Source organism: Ylistrum balloti, unplaced genomic scaffold, assembly GCF_031769215.1.
Source record: "Ylistrum balloti isolate Yb309-2 unplaced genomic scaffold, AGI_CSIRO_Ybal_v1 Utg371496, whole genome shotgun sequence".
In the NCBI taxonomy this organism is placed as follows: domain Eukaryota; kingdom Metazoa; phylum Mollusca; class Bivalvia; order Pectinida; family Pectinidae; genus Ylistrum; species Ylistrum balloti.
In genome coordinates this window covers 66136-87455 of record NW_026782773.1, presented here as the reverse complement: position 1 = coordinate 87455, position 21320 = coordinate 66136, and the positions used below count along the sequence as shown (strand labels likewise).

The 21320-nt window shown below is 34.5% G+C and overlaps 2 protein-coding genes across 2 annotated transcripts; one reads left to right on the top strand and one right to left on the bottom strand.

The window, feature by feature from the left end:
* The first annotated feature begins 1679 nt into the window (after positions 1 to 1679).
* On the top strand, positions 1680 to 3474 carry LOC132562732 (neuronal acetylcholine receptor subunit alpha-5-like). The gene is made up of 2 exons (XM_060227489.1): positions 1680 to 1829; positions 2314 to 3474. The coding sequence occupies exons 1-2, from the start codon at positions 1680 to 1682 to the stop codon at positions 3472 to 3474; spliced, it is 1311 nt and encodes a 436-aa protein (XP_060083472.1).
* Positions 3475 to 7661: 4187 nt separating this feature from the next.
* On the bottom strand, positions 7662 to 12739 carry LOC132562731 (acetylcholine receptor subunit beta-type unc-29-like). Its single transcript, XM_060227488.1, has 2 exons — positions 12572 to 12739; positions 7662 to 8726 (listed from the first exon to the last, which is right to left on the bottom strand). The coding sequence occupies exons 1-2, from the start codon at positions 12737 to 12739 to the stop codon at positions 7662 to 7664; spliced, it is 1233 nt and encodes a 410-aa protein (XP_060083471.1).
* Between the last annotated feature and the right edge of the window lie 8581 nt (positions 12740 to 21320).

Genomic DNA, 21320 nt, shown 5'->3' with positions numbered 1-21320 from the left:
ACAGCGTGTAGAGTTTCTTGTACGTTACTATGTTCCATGCGTTTGATGCCCGTTAAATCGAATTTGGACCCCGGAAGGAGATGTTAGATAACATAATTCTCGATTCTGTGCACTATCTCACATGTGATTCTATTTAATTTCTCAGCCTGCTCCCCACCTCCTCCCAATGATAACTGTCCTAGTAATTGTTATATTTAGATTACCAGTATATGAAGACAGTGAAAATATTTGAAAGATAATAAAAATGGGAACTATAGATCCTTTAATTCATTGTTTGTCTCTAATGTATCTCACTCTCAATTATAAAAAGGTGTTATTATGTATTTTGTACAATTTGAAGAGGTATGTTCGCGAAATAACGTATTTGCAAAATATAAGTAACGATTGTTGGTGTTTTTTACTACAATTAACAGATGAAATCAAGCGATAGATAGGATCTTTAGGAAGAGAAATGCAATGACAAGTGAAATCAGTTAACAGTTAAATATCAGTCAATATTGCCTTTGTTAAGAGTGTCAGTGAACGTATATACGTTGTGTGTTAATATTCAGTATTCAGTATTCAGACCGAAACATAATCAATATTTCTTTTATACTATTTAACAGTAATGGATTGTTTTAATTATACCTGATACTGTTCCGATATTCCAATGTAAGTAAGTTAAATAGCACGTGATAACCAAATGTTTACTTGTAATATTATCTCAAGAATCATAGATAGCAAACAATTGTACCCTGAACACGGGGTTTAAAAATGGACTTGTTGTTCTAGCAGGAATTTATGAGGTGACTAAATGTATCTTTATTCCTTTCTCTCTCCAGTATATCATTGCCATTCAGAAGCCTCCTCTTCCGCGAACACTATTCCGTCAAACTCATCGCATGTTCAGACCAATAATACCAATACCTGTTGTATCCTAATTAGATTTATACTTCGTTGTTACAGCAAATATCTTATGAAGACGGCATTGACAGCTGATGGGACACATTTAAACTGGGTACGATAAAAAATATGTCCATTTTTCTCATTATACTGACAAAATGTTGCAAGTACGCTGTTAGCCGTAATATGGTGGCTCAGTTTTCCTGAACGCCTGGTCATTTTCAATGAATATTTCTAAGGCCGCATTCTATCGCTTTTGAGTTTGAATCAAGATTGTATATACCTTGACATGTCGATATTATTTGTTTGATTTTAATCGGATGTCTTTTACTTCTCCAGACACAGTCCGCTTAACGACCTTACAATCGTATGTCACATCCCTTTAACTTGATAAATGAATAACAACTGTATTTCTAGGTAGTTAAAATTGATTTTATGCGTGATCACTAATGGTCAAAATTTGTACAGTGATATGGAAACGATAATAACAATACAATTAGCCAATATTTTCAGCCAATACTCGCTATGGACTTTGCAGTAGGTCGATGTATACAGATAGGTTTAGTATCTTCATCAATGTAGCCCAAGCCACCTGTGTAGCATAACGTCATGCCATTTACTGACAGCCTTTAGCTATATTTGGTGTCACAGGAGAATTTGTCGTGTACTAACTACTGTGAAATCAGTTACGGTGTATTCAGTGTCCTATCTTTACTCCAGGAGATCGTTTCATAGAATCATTTCATAAGGACACTTTTTTCTAACATATGAAGATGATATCGAGTATTTTATGGGAAATGCTTTCATCGTGTCTTACTATTTTCCTTATTGTTACTATTCGTTGTGATGCTTCGAACTCAACACACAGAAGCATTCTCCATGACAGTCTCCTACACGGCTACAATGATAGAGTACGTCCCGATGGGCCAGGCGATGGACAGATTCTGGTAAGTCGGTTGAACTTAGTAGAATACCTGGATTACTTATTCGTTAGAGCATGTTATTTCATCCGCGTGATTTGTGATACTTTTATTCTTTGTATGTAGGTACAATGTATACACATCTCTTTGCATTTTCCGAATTACTTCAATGCTGTGATAACACCTCATCTTATCTGCAGACGAATGTCCACTGAAGAAAGGAAAGAGACATTTCCTGAATAATACAAACGTTTACAGTACGCTACTCGAGTGAAAGGCTTCATCGACGACACCTACTGTAGATCTTAGTTAATTCAAAATGAGTCATGTCACGTTCTCAAATAAGATTACGGTATACATGGCGGGTATCGTCGGGGAAGCAGAAGACGCTTCCACTTCCGGAACGCTTGGTCTGAATCTTCTTGTACTTCTTAGTAGTCACAATGAAACTTCCACATAAATCAACTAATTATCTAATTCGTTACCATATTTCAAAATTACATTTTTGCAGGTTTCTGTTTATTTCACCTTGATGTCACTGAAAGAATTCGACGTGCAAATGAGTCGTTTCTCTGTGTCTGGCTTCCTTACCTCATCATGGTCTGATGAACGACTCAGGTGGTTTCCTCCAGATCATGGCGAGATCTTGTCGCTCCAGTTGCCACAGGATGAAGTATGGACCCCTGGATTTGTCTTATGGAATTCTTACTCTTCTTTGACCAAGATTGGGTTTCGTGATGCACCAGTGAGAGTATATTCCGACGGTCTGGCGATTTGGAACCCTGGACAGGTATTTGAAACGTCATGTAATGCTGATGTCACATACTTTCCTTTTGACATTCAGCGTTGTACGCTTGACTTTAATCCTTATGGCTACAATACGGATGAACTCAACATAATTATCAATGATACACATTCTTCAATGGGCGAATCGACATTGAACACCATGTGGGAAGTATTGAGTACGAGTATGTATGTTACTAGTGTACAGAATGAGCTGATGGTACATGTCTCTGTCACGTTTAGAAGACGTGGGTTTATCTTTGTATTGTTAATCATATTACCGGTTGTGTTAATGAGTCTTGTGAATCTCGCAGTCTTTTTCATTCCGGTAGAAGAAGGAAACAGAATTGACTTTGCGACCACCATGTTGCTGACCATATCAGTTGCTATGACAGTGGTAGGCAGCTACCTTCCTCAGTCTTCTCTGCCCCAGATCTCTATTATGTGCTATATGGTATCCATCCATGTATTCATAAGTATGCTGGTGATGGTTTTCACGGTTAAGAGTGTTCAAATTTATCACAAATCCGACGCGGATGAAATATCTACCTTGGCTAAATTCTGGACGAAAATGATGCTAAGTAAACGACGAGAAAAGGTTGGGTTCATCCCTTCAAATACAACTGACATCACAAAAGTCCAAGAGCTTGAGAAACCAAACTGGATAACAACTTCGTCAGACGGGGACAGGGAACGCGAAGTAAAATATAACCATCAAGACGAGAACGAGGATTCCAGTAAAAAAGAAGACGAACCCAAAATCACTTGGAAGGAAGTCGGTTCAACCTTCGACACATTTTCTTTCATCGTCTTCATTTTGATGATCGGTGTTCTAGATTTCGTCACTATTTCTATGGTGATACTAAAGGGTGAAACAGCATACTCCTAACCATTATCTTACATAGGTTAGTAAAATGAATATAAAACTGAAGGATGATGATATGTCGAGGTAGATGATCAACAGCTGGAAGAACATCTCATCAGATGACAGTGAGTAAGAAAACACACCCTTACATTGCTATTAATAAAATAACTCTCTATTTGAAAGAAGAAAGAAGTTATACGTGTATATGTACATTGCATGGTAATTACACAATATAAACTACCATGATTGACATGATGGTATTTTCTTGTAGTGTGATACCACAAATAACGCTTATCACGTGACAATTATAATGTCAGTTTGGCGGGCATAACAATGTCAATGGCACATATCAGCAACTGTAATGTCATATGTACTGTGTATTTGTTCATGTCAATAAATGTAAGTGTGTTATATCAAGGAAAATGATATTGTCGTTTGCATTTCATGTTAACACTGGTTATGTGTATTATGAAATGTAATCAATATATATGTAATATGAAATGTAATATCTATGTTTTTCATGTCAACAAAGTAAATTTTATGAAATATCGTAATATTGAATGCAATGTTGCATGTATTTCATAACAGGCAATTTGTTAAATGACTCTATATTGTGCCATTTTAATCATTTAAAAGAGATGATTTAAAATCTCATCCACAATATCTAGTATAATATCTCAGGAAACGTGTTACACAGGTAAAATCATAGGTAAATGGAAGAAACAAGAATTAGTGTGCCATATTTGAGTTTAAATCGTTAATTTGTTTAATTGAGTTTAAAGTAGTTAGTTCTTAATTAGATTGCCGCAAAAAAGAACCCATTTGGAACCCATTTTTCACAATAACTTCCATGACGAACCGTGACTAAAATTATATCACTGGACATGTATTTATTTTTCCCGCTTTAAATTGCATTCGTGTAAACGTCATGACGTGTGCTACATATAGACATACATAATGTGGCGAGGTATCATTGATATTACAGATAATGTGTTACTATCTATAGCAGTACTATATTCTGTCGGTACCTTCGGGTATCCGATAACTGACAAATATAATGATATAATGTACTTTTTTATTGATGAATGTCATGAACATCAGAGTGATTACATCTTTTGACGTAGGCTACAATTAATTAAGTTGGTAAACAGAAAGCGAATGTTTCATTTGCCTGTAACAAAGTATTTCTGTAACAGTCACAGCACAGCAAATATGTCACTACTATTGTATAAGGGCGATTAAAGCATCGTGACAGACACGGCATACCGATACAACAATAATGCTTTAGAATGGAAAGAGACATAACTTCAAAACTGAAAATATATCCTTCTCTTTTTTTGTTTTTGTTTTATTTCCCATTCGGTTGGTAATGGTCTAGTTTAACAACAGTTTGGATCGAAACTTCAACTTAATTTTGATTTGTAACGCAATTGATACTAAGTTTGAAATGGGAAATAATAAATATTAGAATTAATATTTAAGGTTGTATATAGTAAGATGAATTATGATTTGTTCCGAGTTAATATCATCAATAACCCAGCGTCTGAATATTGTAATAAATGTGAAAAAATTAGTAAGCATGAACTTGTAATATCACAATTAATGTTCTAAGTAAAATGACTTTTCATTCCGTTCTGGTTTTACCTTGGCTGGAACTGGACTTTAAAAAAAAGCTTTCTTGCGTTCTAACGAAACATTCCGTTCTGGTTTTACCTCGGCTGGAATCGGACTTTTAAAAAAAAGGTTTCTTGCGTTCGAACGAAACATTATCATTGGGTTTGGAGGAAACATTATATACTAGACCTTTCAAAGCCTTGTATACCTGCATTATGTTCTTGTCTTTCTGATTTTACGTCAACGTAATACTGCTTTCCCTCGCAAAAGAAAAACAAATCGTTCGAACGCATTTCGTTTCTGATATCCGTTCCTAGCCACTATAGGACTTTTATCAGAATCAATAATAGGTTTACTGCTAATTGTGACAATATTACCTAAATACATGCCACTGTCTTCTCTGTTTTCCTGGCTTTACTGAAATTCCCAGTCCTGTTTCCCGTCTCTCTTCTTTGTAACGATATGAATGTAAAATTTGATGAAAGTATTGTATACATCTTTGTTATGTGTGATGTAATTTCCAGGAGAATACGTCTCTGTATGGTGAAATGACCTACTTCTTGAATAAATAACTATGTTGAAAGGAATTTTTCAAAGTTAGTTTATTGTTTCGTTTTTGACACAGAAATATAATGCCATAAACGTGTTACATCATGGTAAGTTGGGAAGAATATAAATCTCCATTTTACAATAACCAAACACTAGATAATAATTCTAATAAATTACCAAAATAAAAATAACTCAATAGCATTGCTTTTTGTCTGTTCAGTGCCTATTTACTATCTGGTGCTTTGTCTGGCCGCAAGAGTTTTCTGTTGTTGTGATAAGCGTAAAACTTCATACAACTCGCTTTGAACGCAGTGGCATCTATAAGTTTAGGACTGAAATTTCCTATTGGACGTATGGTTTCTGATCAAGTATCCATTTAGCCAACAACGTCGTTAAAAGTCTATCATAGACTATCCACAAGGCTTAACGGGATTTTAGTAACGAGAAATCAATCACCCGAGTCATTACTACAAATTGTTTCAAGAGCATGCCACAGAATGTTCTTCACAAACTCGTTTATACTGATGCCATTTTAACACAGCCTGTAACACTGTTACATAGTTCTTCATGTCTTCTACCTGAGAGGCCAAGGCCTATATCTTTTCAGGCTTTATTCAGTGAATGTAATATTTTTTTTTATTTTCGTAGACGAAATTTGCTCAGATATGTTTGTAGGGTGAAGCTAATTTAAGTGAATGTTTCGTGTATTTTGCTAAACACAGATCACATTTGACTAATTGTTTTTGGTGGACATTTCTTCACTATTTTTCTCATTCGTCACATACAGGTGGGAGACAGGTAATCGAAACTATATCTAAGTGTTTATACACGAGGTAACATGAAATGAAGAAAATATTCTAATCCATTGACAATGTCAACAAAGATATAGTCCTGTTTACAAAATATTTGCTGTACATTTATATATAGGATGGGAGGGTCAAATACGAGCATAAAATTGACACGATGCACATGGAAAATAAGATCTGATGATCTTCATCAATGACGCCCTTCATAGAAATCTTGGTCAATGAGCACTGGAGAAAAATACTCTCAATTCCTAGGATTTCCCATACAGTCCAACCTGTATCTCATTTCGAATAAACTAATTAAGCTCTGTAACTTTAAAATTCTATGGATGATGATTTTTGAAATTTTCAACCGCTAAACATTAGGACCCATTTGCCTGTATATTGGCTGGAATAAGCAGTGGCAGGTGAAAAATTAATAAAATCAAGTAGATCTTGTAATTTCAAAGCTATAGATGAGTGGCCTTCTTTATCGGCAATTTTTTCACTAACTCTAGTTATTAATTAGCATATGTAATGATAATTCGCGTTCTCATTATCAGGTATCTTTAAAGCTGAAATACAACGAATCACTATGCTCGCACTGAATCAAAATATCACCTTTACTTTATATTTATGCTCTGACCTCTCGAAAATGTACTGGAGCACGTGACTATTTCTGTATTTATGAAATGAAAAAATAATATAAATAGCAACTCTTAATAATAAAATGATTATGTGATCCCTATAGCTTCATTAACAACCTGCGAATGACTGACCAATTTAAGTATCGATTTGTTTTTTAGAGAGTCTTCTGATCAAGTATGTTCCCTGCGATCCATGTATTTTTATTTGTATTCTGCCTAAGTTATTGAAGAAAACTAAACTTGATCTGCTTATTCAATTGAAACACATGAGTCTGTTCATTGTCATTTCTATTTTTTATTAATAGTGCTGTACTGAAGGGCACTTGCAAGATTGTTAGTATTAGCTATGATTCATTTTTGACATTTAAATAATAAATATTGCGTTTGAAAAACAATTTCTTTTCTACAGATATTTGGTGACGTGGTTTAACTTGTTGGGTTCAAAATGTCGACAACAATTCAAGACAGAATGACACGGCTGATAAATGGATAAATGAAATTATACATGTTGGAACATAATGGATCCAGCTAAACGGGTAATTAAGAAATGAAACACAACGACGTTCAGATGTCAGTTATCGTATGTAAGAATAGTGTCTTGTTCCTTATCAGTTGACTATGTGTTAGTTAGAATGAAGAAAACCATATTAACGATGACCACTTCCAATGAGAACAAGACAATGCATATGTAATCGAACAATCTTGAAACAAGGCTAATCTGAGCCTCCAATGATTTAACGTTCTCATTACAAACTTTGTCTCCGTCAGGAGACTCCATTTCAGTACCTTTGTTGGAATTTTCTGGAGTTGAATGTTTAGGTACGGCCACCAAAGACATGAACGGTTTCAAAACAAACGTTAGTAGACGAAGACAGGTTTCGCTGTGTGACCCCAAAGAGAAACTAGTTATTGCACATACAAGTATAAGAGAACTTGATATAATTTGAATAAGAATCAGTACTGAAAAGTAAGAGATATATGGGAGTGACGATTCCGGAAGTGTGCTCGATACCCCAGTCAGAAAAACGGAAAGAGTCAACAACATAGTCACTGCGTAGTCAATCCTACAACTGCTGTCTACTGGAATAATGAAAACAAGAATATTGAGGACACTTATTATGATCAAAGGTACCAGAGTATGGATAACATGGAAGGTAGATCGTCTGACAAACTGTATTTCTATCATTAGTTTCTCGTTGGTTCCGATATCACTTGGTACTTCAAACATATTGACAGAGACTATATCCCACAACCCGTTCGTCTCATAGTTCGAATCATCAATACCTGCAGCTGTAAAGTTAATCTCGTTTTCCAGATAAGCGTATGAGAAAATGTTAATCGTGCATGACTGGACATCGAAGGGAAATGTTCGAACCTTCGCGTCACAGCTTGTTTCAAACAGATTCCCTGGTTCCCACACAGCGTCACCAGAATGGTTATACCACACTGGTAATGTGTCATATCCAAGCGGACGAACCCTGTTGTAGGAGTTCCACACAATGATATTAGGAGTCCACACGCGGCTCTGAGGCAGCTGGGTGGAGGAAATCTTTCCAAAATCACTGGGGTCCCAAATAATTCGTTCGTCCTTCCATTCCGTTATCAGGAATCCGGAAGCTGCAAAACGACCCGCCTTTTCGTCGAAGTCATTAAAGGCTACCAACCTGAATTGGACACTTACCTACAAAAGGATATATTAAGGGTATATAAAAACAAATATAAATTTCAAAAAGCTGTAGTGAACATATGAATTTAGGAAGTGAAATATTCATCAAATACAAAACTACAACATTATAAAAATGTTTACTTATTTTGTATTACATAAAACTTCCAATATCATCATAATATTTAATGTGTTATGACTTTGTAAGTCCCAATAACACCTGAAAATAGCCAGAACAAATGTTATCGAATTACTGAGAAGTGACATGTGTGACCTTGATAATGGCTTTGCGACCTTGAAGTAAAGAAAAGAAGATTTATCACCAAATATACCAACATTTTAGGCTTCTGACTCAACAGGTTGCCATCGCGAATTATCTGTTAGTTACCAATGGAAAGTCGGTTTGCAATACTTAATATAAAAGAACACTCGCCAAATGCAATTTTTTTAATATAAATTCAATGTTTTTACTGGATACGAAATACGGTTTTGAATTTTTTGCTTGATGATAAATGCTTTCGCTGAAGGATAAAACATTAACATGCTATCTTATAGAAGGCCAGGGCGCAATGCTTGATACAAAATTAATGGTGAAAGATGCAAAATGCGAAATGTTGTTTATCATATGTGAAGTGCTTTATGTTGATACGAAGTGTTTTTTGCTCTTGGTCAACGTCTTACACCAACGAAAAACGACTTCACAATCGCTCAGCATTTACTATTTTATTACTTTCTAAAAGAATCTCACATACAGCATTTCACATAAACAATTATGTACTATTATCAACTGCTTTCGAAATTGCGTTTTGTTTTAACAACTTGAGAATATCACACACAGTAATTATAACAATTGAAGCTCATTGTTAGATAAGGGAACAACATTTCCTATCTTAATTTGCAATTTCTTATCCCAAAGTTTATCATGACAATATATCTCACCCAAGCGAGAAAGGATAGAAAACGTCTTTCCGATCTCTCGTTGTTGCTATCATATGATGTCTGACTATAAAGTTCATTTACTGAACAACAATTCCAAAACCACTATAAGCATATATCAATCACTATGGTCGATCAAGATGAAATGGCACGAGTTGTCTTACGATGTCTTCGTTCAGATTTAATAGAGTAGGTAGGAAATGAAGTTGTCGCTATTATACGACAGTGCTAGTCACACAACATTGATAAGGTCAAGCATGATTGATATTAAAGAGTCAATAAATGACCCAATCATTGATGTCACAATAACTGGTTTGATAAAGTATCTTTCTCTCCTCGCTACAATTAATCACGTTTTCTCTGACGCCATTTACTGTTAATAACGAAGCGTGCAAATTGACATTTGTTCTGTTGAAGGTACAGTCATATTTACATTTTCATGGCAATTTCATTACATAAATTAACAAGAATGATTTGTGTTTTATGATACAATAAATGCCATACAGCAGGTGACCAATATTTTGGTCACAGCAAAGGTGACAGTTTGCCGTCGAAATGACTATTCGACTTTGCGGATTCAACTGTCGATAATTAATCATTTATTTCAGTTTGTGTCGAGTTATAAATAGACATAAGGCAACAGCATTGGTCGGGTATCTAAATATAAACATTGAACTGTTTTATTATATCATTTACTGTCATTGTAAATGCCAGAGGTTTGCAGGTTACCACATCATATTGTGCTAAACTCGGACATATATAACAACCATAAAAGACAAAACAAGGCAGTCCAACGCTTTATTCCTTACACGTGTTTGAAAGGTAGACTTTACATATTATGTGTATCGCCCAAGGTAGATAAGTGTTGAAATATTTCAAACAAACCATTATACACTGTACAGGTACTTAGCCATATGAAAATCAGCCCAATGGCATTTCCGGAATATGCACAGAGTAGAATAAATTCACGTTTCCAAGTTCATTTTAACCAAGCTTATAAAATTTGGCGTACACGCAACAGCATCCGAGCGTTAAGTGATTTTATCTGTAACAAACTTAATATATATAGCGCTCCTCGTGCAATGTTAAGTCAACAACGCGCATAAAGCAGAGAATATGTTCCCAATTACTGACGATAGTGTTATATATGTATAACGGCAGCACACAGCGATGGGAACTAACGATGTGGTAGAGTAGTTCGCTTATCACAACCGAAAATCAGACAAAAATTCCAAAGGTGGTCAAGTGATACATCTACTAACCACATGCTCGTGATGCCTAACATAATTCATTTAGAAATGCTATCTTTTCAGTTTAGACAATAAAACATAAAGTGCACTCGCTGATCTTAACATAACCGGGATACTGGTCAGTCGAATAGGTGTCTAAATGGTATCTGACTCGATATTCATATCGTTTCTGTCTTTACGAACTGACAGAGTAAAATAACTCAATCATTTAAGTAAACATATGTACCTGATGATAACAACCAAATAAAAATCCCGAGTAATTTGTATTCACATCGTAACAGACAACTAAGTCTTGGACTTTTTTCTCTTTTCTTCCTCTCAATTATTGTTTTCTAAACGCCACACTCGGCAATAACTCCAAAGGGGGGTTTACTTGTCTAACCTATCGCCCGTATCTCAGGGGAAACGTTTTCGGTTCAAGGAGTTTTGAGTTTGGGGAAAGAGCTAACGTTACTTATAAAAATGTAAATCAAAAAATTATATCAGACTATCTAACGAGTTTCACCGTACACACATACTGTTACATCATGAATCATCCTTTCGCTTGTTACTAACTAGTTGACCAGATGTTTTCAGCTATATTAGAACACTAATATTGAAATTTTGTAGTTCGGGCCTCCAAGATAAAGATAAAAGCTATGCAGTTCAGTACCAATGTCAGTCGTATCGTTCTTAATAATGATAACACGAAATCTCAGATTTTGTCGGGGGTTTCAACAGATTAACAGCCGTTCTTCGTTAACTAGATTTTCAAGAGCGCCTCGTAGCTAAAAATGTTTTCCGTTCGACACTTAAATTCGTTCATCGCAACAGCTGAACTCTCACGCACTAACACATATATGTAGATACTGAGAATGCCTTCCTCTTTGCCGACACAATGGAAGGAAACGCCCAAATATGGCAAATCAAGTTGCCATTCATTCATAGGGCAACGTTGATCTTTTATTTAACAGAATTACGTAAATTATCTAATTAAGTAGTTATCTGATTTAATCAATATGTGATACCTAATTAGATATATCATAGAATTTAAGTACGATATCCAACCACAAATGAGATATAAACAAATTAGATCTTCTTGAATATAATATATATTATTTGATTGTGTCTGGTACTTGATTAACCTTGCTCAACTAGGCTGACTCTACCCGAATATATATATAAATCTTAGTGGTTTACGCCCTCGTAACTCCTAATGTCTAAAGTAAAATGGGGACACTTTTATAGTGTCATCACACTGAAATGTCATAGGGCAAGGCATCATGACATACGATCCGATGATACGTGCTCTCATAGTCATGCTCTATGTGCTCTATGCATCCCATTGAATGTACTATTGGACGTCATGGATTACGTATTTAAAGAAGTCATAGCTTTCATGGACCAAATATGATCGAGGTTGTGTCGAGAGAGATATATGGAACATGAGTTGGTTGATATGTTTAACAGAGAGAAAAGATAACCTCCTAAATCTATTTGTCTTTTTATATAACGATCATGCAATGAGAGGGGGGAGGGGGGCACGTAAAATTCCTGCGCTCTAATCATGTATAGAGCAATTAATGGGCATCAGAAACAAAATGTCGAGGATTAAACTAGATATTTGACTTGTTTAACTAAAAATTATTCTTACAATATTACTTAAAATTTCTGACATGGCGAAATCAAATTACAAACCTCCAGTGGACTGTCGCTGGACCCAGGGAACACGGTCGTGTCATACGCGTCATGCAATAAAGATTTGTGAAGACGTGACCGATCCATGATGTTCCCGGCGCTCACCAATCCTATTAAACCACACATCAGTATCCAAACATGATATGTCTGAATAATTCCGTCCGCCATGATGGATCGTTCGGAGCTGGAGTGCAGATACTGGGATGTGTCTGCACACAGCAACAACTATCTGTTCACGGTCTATTTTTAGAGACTTTGGTAGTAGTTACCTGCAGGAGTGCCTTGTGAAATATGTAAATAACGTCAATTATTTTATTTGGATTATGTTTTGGCTTCCCGTAGATAATTCGTTAATTCGGCGTCCGTATTTCCGATTTGTGATATATAATGAACGTACCATAGTTTCAATTAAACTGAGGACGAAATCTGAAATTCGATATTGATAAGTTGATAAGAATAAAGAATAATTTCAACTTAACAAAATTTTAATTGTCTTATTAAGGATGTTATCTATCCGTTGTAAATGTTACTTATTCCTGTTGTTGTCTGCTTGACATATCATCCTTGAGTTGGTTAGAGGTGGACAAGGACAATCCCCCCTCCTCCCCCCAAATATGGAAAATTAATATTTGTCTATGTACAAATGGATTATGATTCAGGAACCATGAATTTCAGTTTGTACATTTTTTTAACTTTGACACCTAAAGTAGCCTTTGCACCTGCATGGTAAATGACACCTCGAAAATTGACCAATCGTGAAAGGTGGCAAGTTCCTAGAATGGCTCAAGTTGGTATGGCAAACATGCCGCTGTCCCCCTAGTCCTACAGACGGCAGGGTCGGCATACCATCAGAATCACATTCTACGCACAACATTTGGTGGTGGAGATGCGTTTCTCCTTCTGTAAGCTTGGTTTGCATGTCCTTGGTAGAACTGTAAATGGTCAGAAGTACCGTGATAATATCCTTCGACTTTTGGTTGTTCCATCCAATGGCAGACCAGCCTTCCCTAACGGATGACAATGTCAAAAGACACACATATCCCGACTAGTGCAAGAGTATCTTCAATAAGAAGTCGGTAGAGACGCTCCCGTGACCTGCAGTGTCACCAGACATGAACCCAATTGAGCATGCATGGGACTATCTCGGACAAAGAGTCAATGCATGAGATCCAAAATATCAAACAATTGGAGAAAATGGGATGCAATGATTAGGGCGGCAGAGGAATGAGGACACAAAAATTGAACCAGAAGCGCGGCGGCGTTTTATTGACATTTTAACCAAATGAAACTCGTTGAATAGTTAATTTTCTCGATCATGTGACGTGTTGTGGTGATTTGATGACGTACCAGTTAATGAAAGACAGTTTAAGTCTTTTTCTATACTTTGAGAATGCCATTTGAACATGATATAGCACGCTCTGTAAATGTCTTTCCGAGTTAATTGTATATATATATATCCTATGGAGTTGTCATTGAAAACAAAATCTAAAATACAGCAACAAAACCAGGTCCAGTCTAAGATATGTGTGGTCACCTAACATATGGTCAAGAGAATATATCAGATGTTGCAATGCCGGTCACTCTAATACCTGCTGCTGGTAATTTCAGACGGAAGAAAATGAAACCTTTCGATTATCCGAGAAACGACTACTAATGCTGCAAGCTTCATATTTCTGTAACACACGTATAATTCTACACTGAAGCTGAACACATTACACATTTACAAATAAAACATGATTAACTAAAATTACGGCAACATTAAATGGGTAAGGAATGGCTGTCGGTAGATTTGAGGGAGATCGTGTGGCACCATCCGTAGAAATAACACCTTGGGCGCCTAATTACAATTATGAACAAAGAAGAGGCGCAATGTCGTGATATTGACTTTGTAACATGCACCGTTGGCATGGAAGACTCACTTTTAATATCACAAGATAAAAACTATTGAAATATAAAAACGACCTTTTCTCCATATTCGAGGTACCAAGCGGGTGAAAATATTTGGTCAGTAGCATGCTGGGATAAAGGGCTACCAAATTTGTTCAAATAAATATCACGCTTTCTCGATTACAGGAGTCAAACATCATGGGATCTGTTTACGACTTCTTCCAATAATATCTTCCGTGTGTAATTCGAAGTTACGGATCCATTCAGTAATCTCGTTGAGGTTTTTCTCTATTTCACCTGGAGGTGGTCGGGTGATGGTGTGGCTCATGTGCTTCATTCTAGGCCAACAAAAGTAATTAAATCCGGCTGGTAAATAAGTTTCAATACCTTTTTAATCAATAATTCTCAGGTATTTTGTTGTACGTAAGTGTATTGGTGGGAGGCGAGTCACCGACAAAACAATTGTCACTTCAATGGGACATATTACAGTACATATATGGTATGGCGTTGTCTATTGGTCTGTTGTAAACATGTCCAGAGATCTCACAGTTTTCAACCGCTCTCTTTTACACTTGGTAGGTTTCATCACTAAGACATGTAAACAACAAGAAAATACCAACATGTCAACAAAATTATCCAAACTCGGACTCAACAAGAGCCGACAGAGACGAATGGGACATAAGTTAAGTATGACAAATAACAAAGGCAATAAGAGAGTTAATATTCTTGCGAACTGTCATCCTTCTCGTTGAGAACTATCTATCAATGCAGTTTCATGTTGATACCTCTTATAGTTTAAGTGCAATGCTCCGGACAAAATTTAAGTATGAAAAATAACGAAGGGCAATAACTCCTATATTATTCAAAAGAGTGTGATGGTTCTGGTGCACTGCTCTTCTCCTTGTTGAGATATATCTACCTTTTCAGTTTTATGTTGATACCTCCCATTATTTTTGTGTTATGTTCCAGACAAAGTTATGATGGACGGACTGACCGACAAAACAGCAACTATATGCTGCTCTCCCTTTGGGGAGCATAATAAATGATACAAGAAAATACCAACATATCAACAAAATCATAATCCAAACTCGATTTCAATAAAACTAGGTCGAAATATGACCATAAGAAAGATTTACAGGGAGACTCCTGAAAAAGTACAAAGAAAATAAGACCAGAGTAAGCAGCATCCACCATGTAAATCTTAGTGAATCAAAGTAGGTAAAGTCAGTTCTAAAATGAGAACAAGGTATACCGGTACATGTTTTATCATAAAACATGTCACTGTTTCCCCTACATAACATTTTGGTTCAGGATTTTCAGAAGATTAATCAATTATTCCTTGTTTCTTTCAGCTTTTTTGTGTTGTGTTCCAGTCCTCTACCTCACTTTTCAACTGATTGCTTTCAAACCTGGTAGGCACTGTTATAGAGTAAACAAAATTGTGTTTGTTTTTCCTTTTAATTGGAGAAATATTGCTTCATTTCCATACTAGTTTCACCATAATGGTGTTCCTCTCTTAGCAATCTTGCTCAAATGCATTGAGCAGTTGCCTATGTTTGTATGCATACATTAAAGCAAAACATAAGTTACTTTTCATGTTTATTTTCCACACATGATGTTTAATCCATAAACATTTGGCTACAAACATGATAGATGATGAAATGATTTTATGTTCATCAAACTATAATCACACAGTATGGGGTAATTCTTTACACAGTGATTTCTTTTTATAAAAGAAACTACATCTTGTCTGGTTTTCATCTTCATACATCAACAAATCTGAGAGACAACAAATAATGCAGTAGTAAAGGTTCTGTACAAACAACTGATATATCATACAATGATAGAGACCGGAAACCATCATAAATGTACCTGTTATTGAACTCAAACTTGTCAATATAATTATAGGTTCTTAAAATGAATCCAGTAAATACTTACATTTTAATGCTATTCTGACTATACCATCAACTATTTCTATCAAATTCCACACAGCTATGATACTTAAAAAATAATTTTAAAAACCTGGACAAAGATTTTTATAAAAGATTCCAATGAAAATATCCTAATTTGAACTGAAATTTAGACAGATACTTGCAGAGAAGCCTTGCTATGAATAATGCAATTAATAATTCATTGTGGATTTCTAGTAAAATTAAGTCCCTACCACACTTATCCTAGGTCACAGTCCTGTTTCATATACATCAAATTGTATTTGTTGATAAAGTCAGAAAAATTAATACCCATTGCAGCAGTAAAATTCACCTCATCTCTTTGTATTTTTTAAACAAATTTTAGAAATGGATTAAAATTATATATATAACAATTTGTTATCTTCCCATATAACAAGTAATATAATGAACAACAGCAGTATATATCAATACTTTTTTTAAGATCACAGTTTGAAATTGAAATTAAGAATAAATTACCAACAACAAGTAAATTCTATTACAACAAATATTAGGACGAGAATAACGATTAGACTGACACAGATTGTAACAAAATGAGCTATGTTAACAACTGATCCATGCCACCTGGAATTTTTACATATCAAATATTAAAAAACCATATTTACTCAAAAAAAGTAATAAAGATTACAAAATTCAGTACATCTATGTTGTGGTCAACATATATTCATATTTTCGTAATACCGTACTTATCCTGAAATGAGTCTGGTTGACAACAGAATACCTCTGAATCAAAGCTAGGGGTGGGCTTACTACAGGACGGTTCAAAGGATTTGTTGATAATTGTAATAACAGAAACAGATAATGGCATGAGTATCGCCATGGATGGAATAACTATATCAAGGCAAAGAGATAGAATCAAAGTATATATACTATCTAATTATAGTATTAAACCATTGCCTTTCAATCAACTCCCTTGGTTTGGAGTATGGTCACAGCTTTTGACCAATTTATGACTAAATCCTAAAGGTAGTGTGAGGGAGGGAGGTGGGGTGGGGGGTGTCCTTCTGACTGCCTGTGTTAAGCACTTAATTGCCTGCCAGTACCATTCTTCTGTGCATACTGGGTGGGTACAATCCAAGCCCTGCCCCTTATTTCTACCTGTCTTCTTAGTTCCAAGGCTGACAACACACCCTTCTCCCATTTGTGATGTGTATCCCTCTGGTACCAGCGAATGGAAAAAAAACCCAGATTCTATATTTAATAATTATTCTAACCTTGGTTAATAAGGGTAGGAAATTGACATATTTTTGGGCTAATAATTGCGCCTGAATTGCATAATACCTGAGCCCCCCTGCCACCCCAACCACAAGGATCTTGTTCCCCTCCACCCATCTCCCTCCCCTGCCCAGTCAGCAGCAAAAAATAATTATGAATTGATTTTTAACTCCTTAATACAAATTGACTCTCTAAATACAAATTGTCTCTCTTTATACAAATTAATTGAAAGTTCAGCTTATTTTGAGATATGGTAAATTTAAATCAAATTATACATCAAACATAGCTTTCAGCAAGACAATCACTTATTCAACTCTCCTTAAAAAAATCCTATTCATCTCAAAACCACTTCCTGGAGAAATAACAAGACATTAGGAGAACCTGTGCACCACTGATCCTTACTGTCAGGAAAATCCCACAATATATATTGCACATTCAGGTGATAAATAAATATATCTGTTAGCTAGTATTACATAAGTTGTAGAATAAAGGTGTTCTTCACAGATTACACTTAACCATGATTACAGCTAATATGACAAGACTCTTTGCATGAATCACTATATTTTAGAATATTTCAACACGTTAAAACAAAAGTATGTGACAGAATTCATCTTTTCCTTCTAAAATTATATGTATTATACATTTAAGTTTGAAAAGACTTTAAATAGAAGATTTTTTTATATATATATTTGGTTTTTAAAGTGAAGCAACACCAAATCTTGTAATCAATAATCTATTGACATCAGGTAGATGTACATATCATACACAACTTTATCTCAGTTATTGACAGAATATCATTCTAATCAAACAAAACTTGACTATTTTATATGTATAAGGAATTTCATCAAGTAAAAAAGTCATTTGAAAATAAAAAGCTTAGTGAATAGATTTATTTCATTAGTGGATAAACATTCACGTTGAGGAATGGATGGATTTCATTGGTGGATAAACAATCACTTTCAGGAATGAATGGATTTCATTGGTGGATAAACATTCACGTTGAGGAATGGAGGGATTTCATTGGTGGATAAACATTCACTTTCAGGAATGAATGGATTTCATTGGTGGATACACATTCACTTTCAGGAATGGAGGGATTTCATTAGTGGATAAAGATTCACTTTGAAGAATGAATTGATTTCATTGGTGAATACAGACATATTCAAATGAAGGAATGGATTTGCATGAATGGATGGATTTAATATATATGCAAATAATACTAGTTATTATATGAATGCCATATTACTACAGCTGATTGGTCACAGCTCCTCTTATAGGTCTAAACATATTGTAATGCCACACCAAAACAGACAGAATCTGTGTACCCGAGGTCCAATATCCTGTTGAACATCTCATAAATGAAAAAAGGTATTTAATAACTTGTACTGTAATTTTGACCAATCAGAAGCGTGGATTGTTGTCACACAATAAAACAATTATTGCCCTGTTTTCAGGTGAATATATGGATTAATGAACTCTGTACAGCTGAGAGAAAGGTCGCCATTCGAGGTTTAATAAATCCTCATATATACCTGAAAATAGCTCAATAATTATACAATATACAAATACTTGTGATAGGATGGATTTCACTATTTGGCAATAAACCGTGGACGGATTATACAACAACAAACAATGTATATGTATATATATATGTACAAACACAGATTTCTATGGACACAGTACATCAAGACTCCTAGGTCTTGTATAACATCTGGTTCTAGCAGACTTTAAATGATCATTTTGGTATATATTTAGCAGATGTAAGAGTTCATTATATAGTTTTTCCAAAAGGAGATTGCAACTTCAAAAATCAAGTTAAGACTTAACAAAATTCAACCATAAAGCTGAAAAATGTTTTGTAATTACTAGGAAATGAATTAAAGGAGGACGCTGAAAATCCATGTCGATAAAGAGGCAAAAGTTCTACCATTGTTGAGAAATTAATTGTATACTACAAACAACGATTACAGTCACTTATTTTCACTAATTAAATTTCACTTTCTGCATTTTGATCCCTTTAGGAAGAGCACTACAATAATCCAAGTTAAATATACCCTTGCTCTATTTTTGTGAACTTGACATTACTTTGATCTTGCCCACTTTTACACTGAAAATGATATTCAATATCACTTTATTCAACAATTGTATCTTAAACTCATTTTACAAATTCTGAGGTTATAGTTATACTTATATTTAAATTTACAACATTTATAAATTCAGTTATTTGTTTTATATAGGGTATCTAGTTTAAATAAAGAATCAACAGGCAGCATATTAAAGCATTAATACCTTCCATTATAATATAATACTGTATAATCTAACAAGGACTACATTCATAAATATTCACACTATTCATTACATTTAATTTCAATATTAAATATGATTATATTATCAATAATTCATCTTCAAACATTGAACCTGCATCTATGTTTCCATCGAAATCTTTAAATACTGTAAACTAGTGGAAAAAGAATTCTGTAGTATGCTTTCTCTGACTACTGTCCAAGAAATATTAAAGAATTTATTAAAATCGGAAAAGTCTTTTCAAAGTACTTTGAATTTTTGATAAGTCAATTACGGTTCAGGAATAGACAGAAGGCTTTAGAAAACAGTACATCCCTGCTCACACATGATTTACATGTTTGGGAAAATCATTCTACCATAGGACCATATGTTAATGGTTTCTTTAGTAAGGAAAGAAGAAGTGATTGCTAGTGAGGTGGACAGAGCTAGCTGTTCTGTCAAATTTAGGATGTATATTTGTATACTGCTTGTCTTAAGATGAAAAAGATCATTCATAGATTATCAGAAGGTATTCCCATAAAATTAAAACAGTAATATACTTAAATTCCTATCATCATCTTTGAAAAAGTATTCCTCAATAAATATAATGTAATTTTCTTCAACTAGTATATGGTTTTAAAATGGGAAAACTATATATATAAAATATAATTGTCTTAACATGGAAATATATGCATGTATATATATTATATGTACCATGATTTTATAACAAGTGAGCACAACACAAATGAATTCACCAACACATCAAATTATGATATAACAGGTGTATATGGAATGAGTGCAAGCTGATATGTGTATACAACATTTCATAAATTACACATTATTTCATAAATAACACATTATTTCATAAATTATTTCATAAATTACAAATTATTTACAGTACTGAACTTGCAAAATCTAACTTTTCATTGAAATCCCATGATTAATCATGTATTCTTTTAACCTTGGCAATCAAGACTAAACTAAATATTTTGAAAATCATTTAGATTTTTTGTAATTACTTGGAATTAAGTAAACAATGTCATAATAACACCAAAGATCTTTGATATGCACTGCTTTCAGCAAAATAATTTAAATTTGCATAGATTGTGAAATTTGCTGTAATGAACAAATCAAGATATTTGTACTATGGTAATACAAAAATGTATGTGAAATGAGACATTGAATAATGAGACAATACTACTAGAAAATAAGTTTGGCATAAAAACACATTTTTCTTGATAAAAGGATGATTGCTGAAAGTTTCAGATGACCAGGAACAGTAAAAAGGGGAATTATAAACAAAATTAAAATTTAAAATAAAATGACACCAAATTAGGCAAGCAATGATGAACCCTAAACTGGCAGAGATTAGGCAATATAGCAAAGGGCAGTGGAAA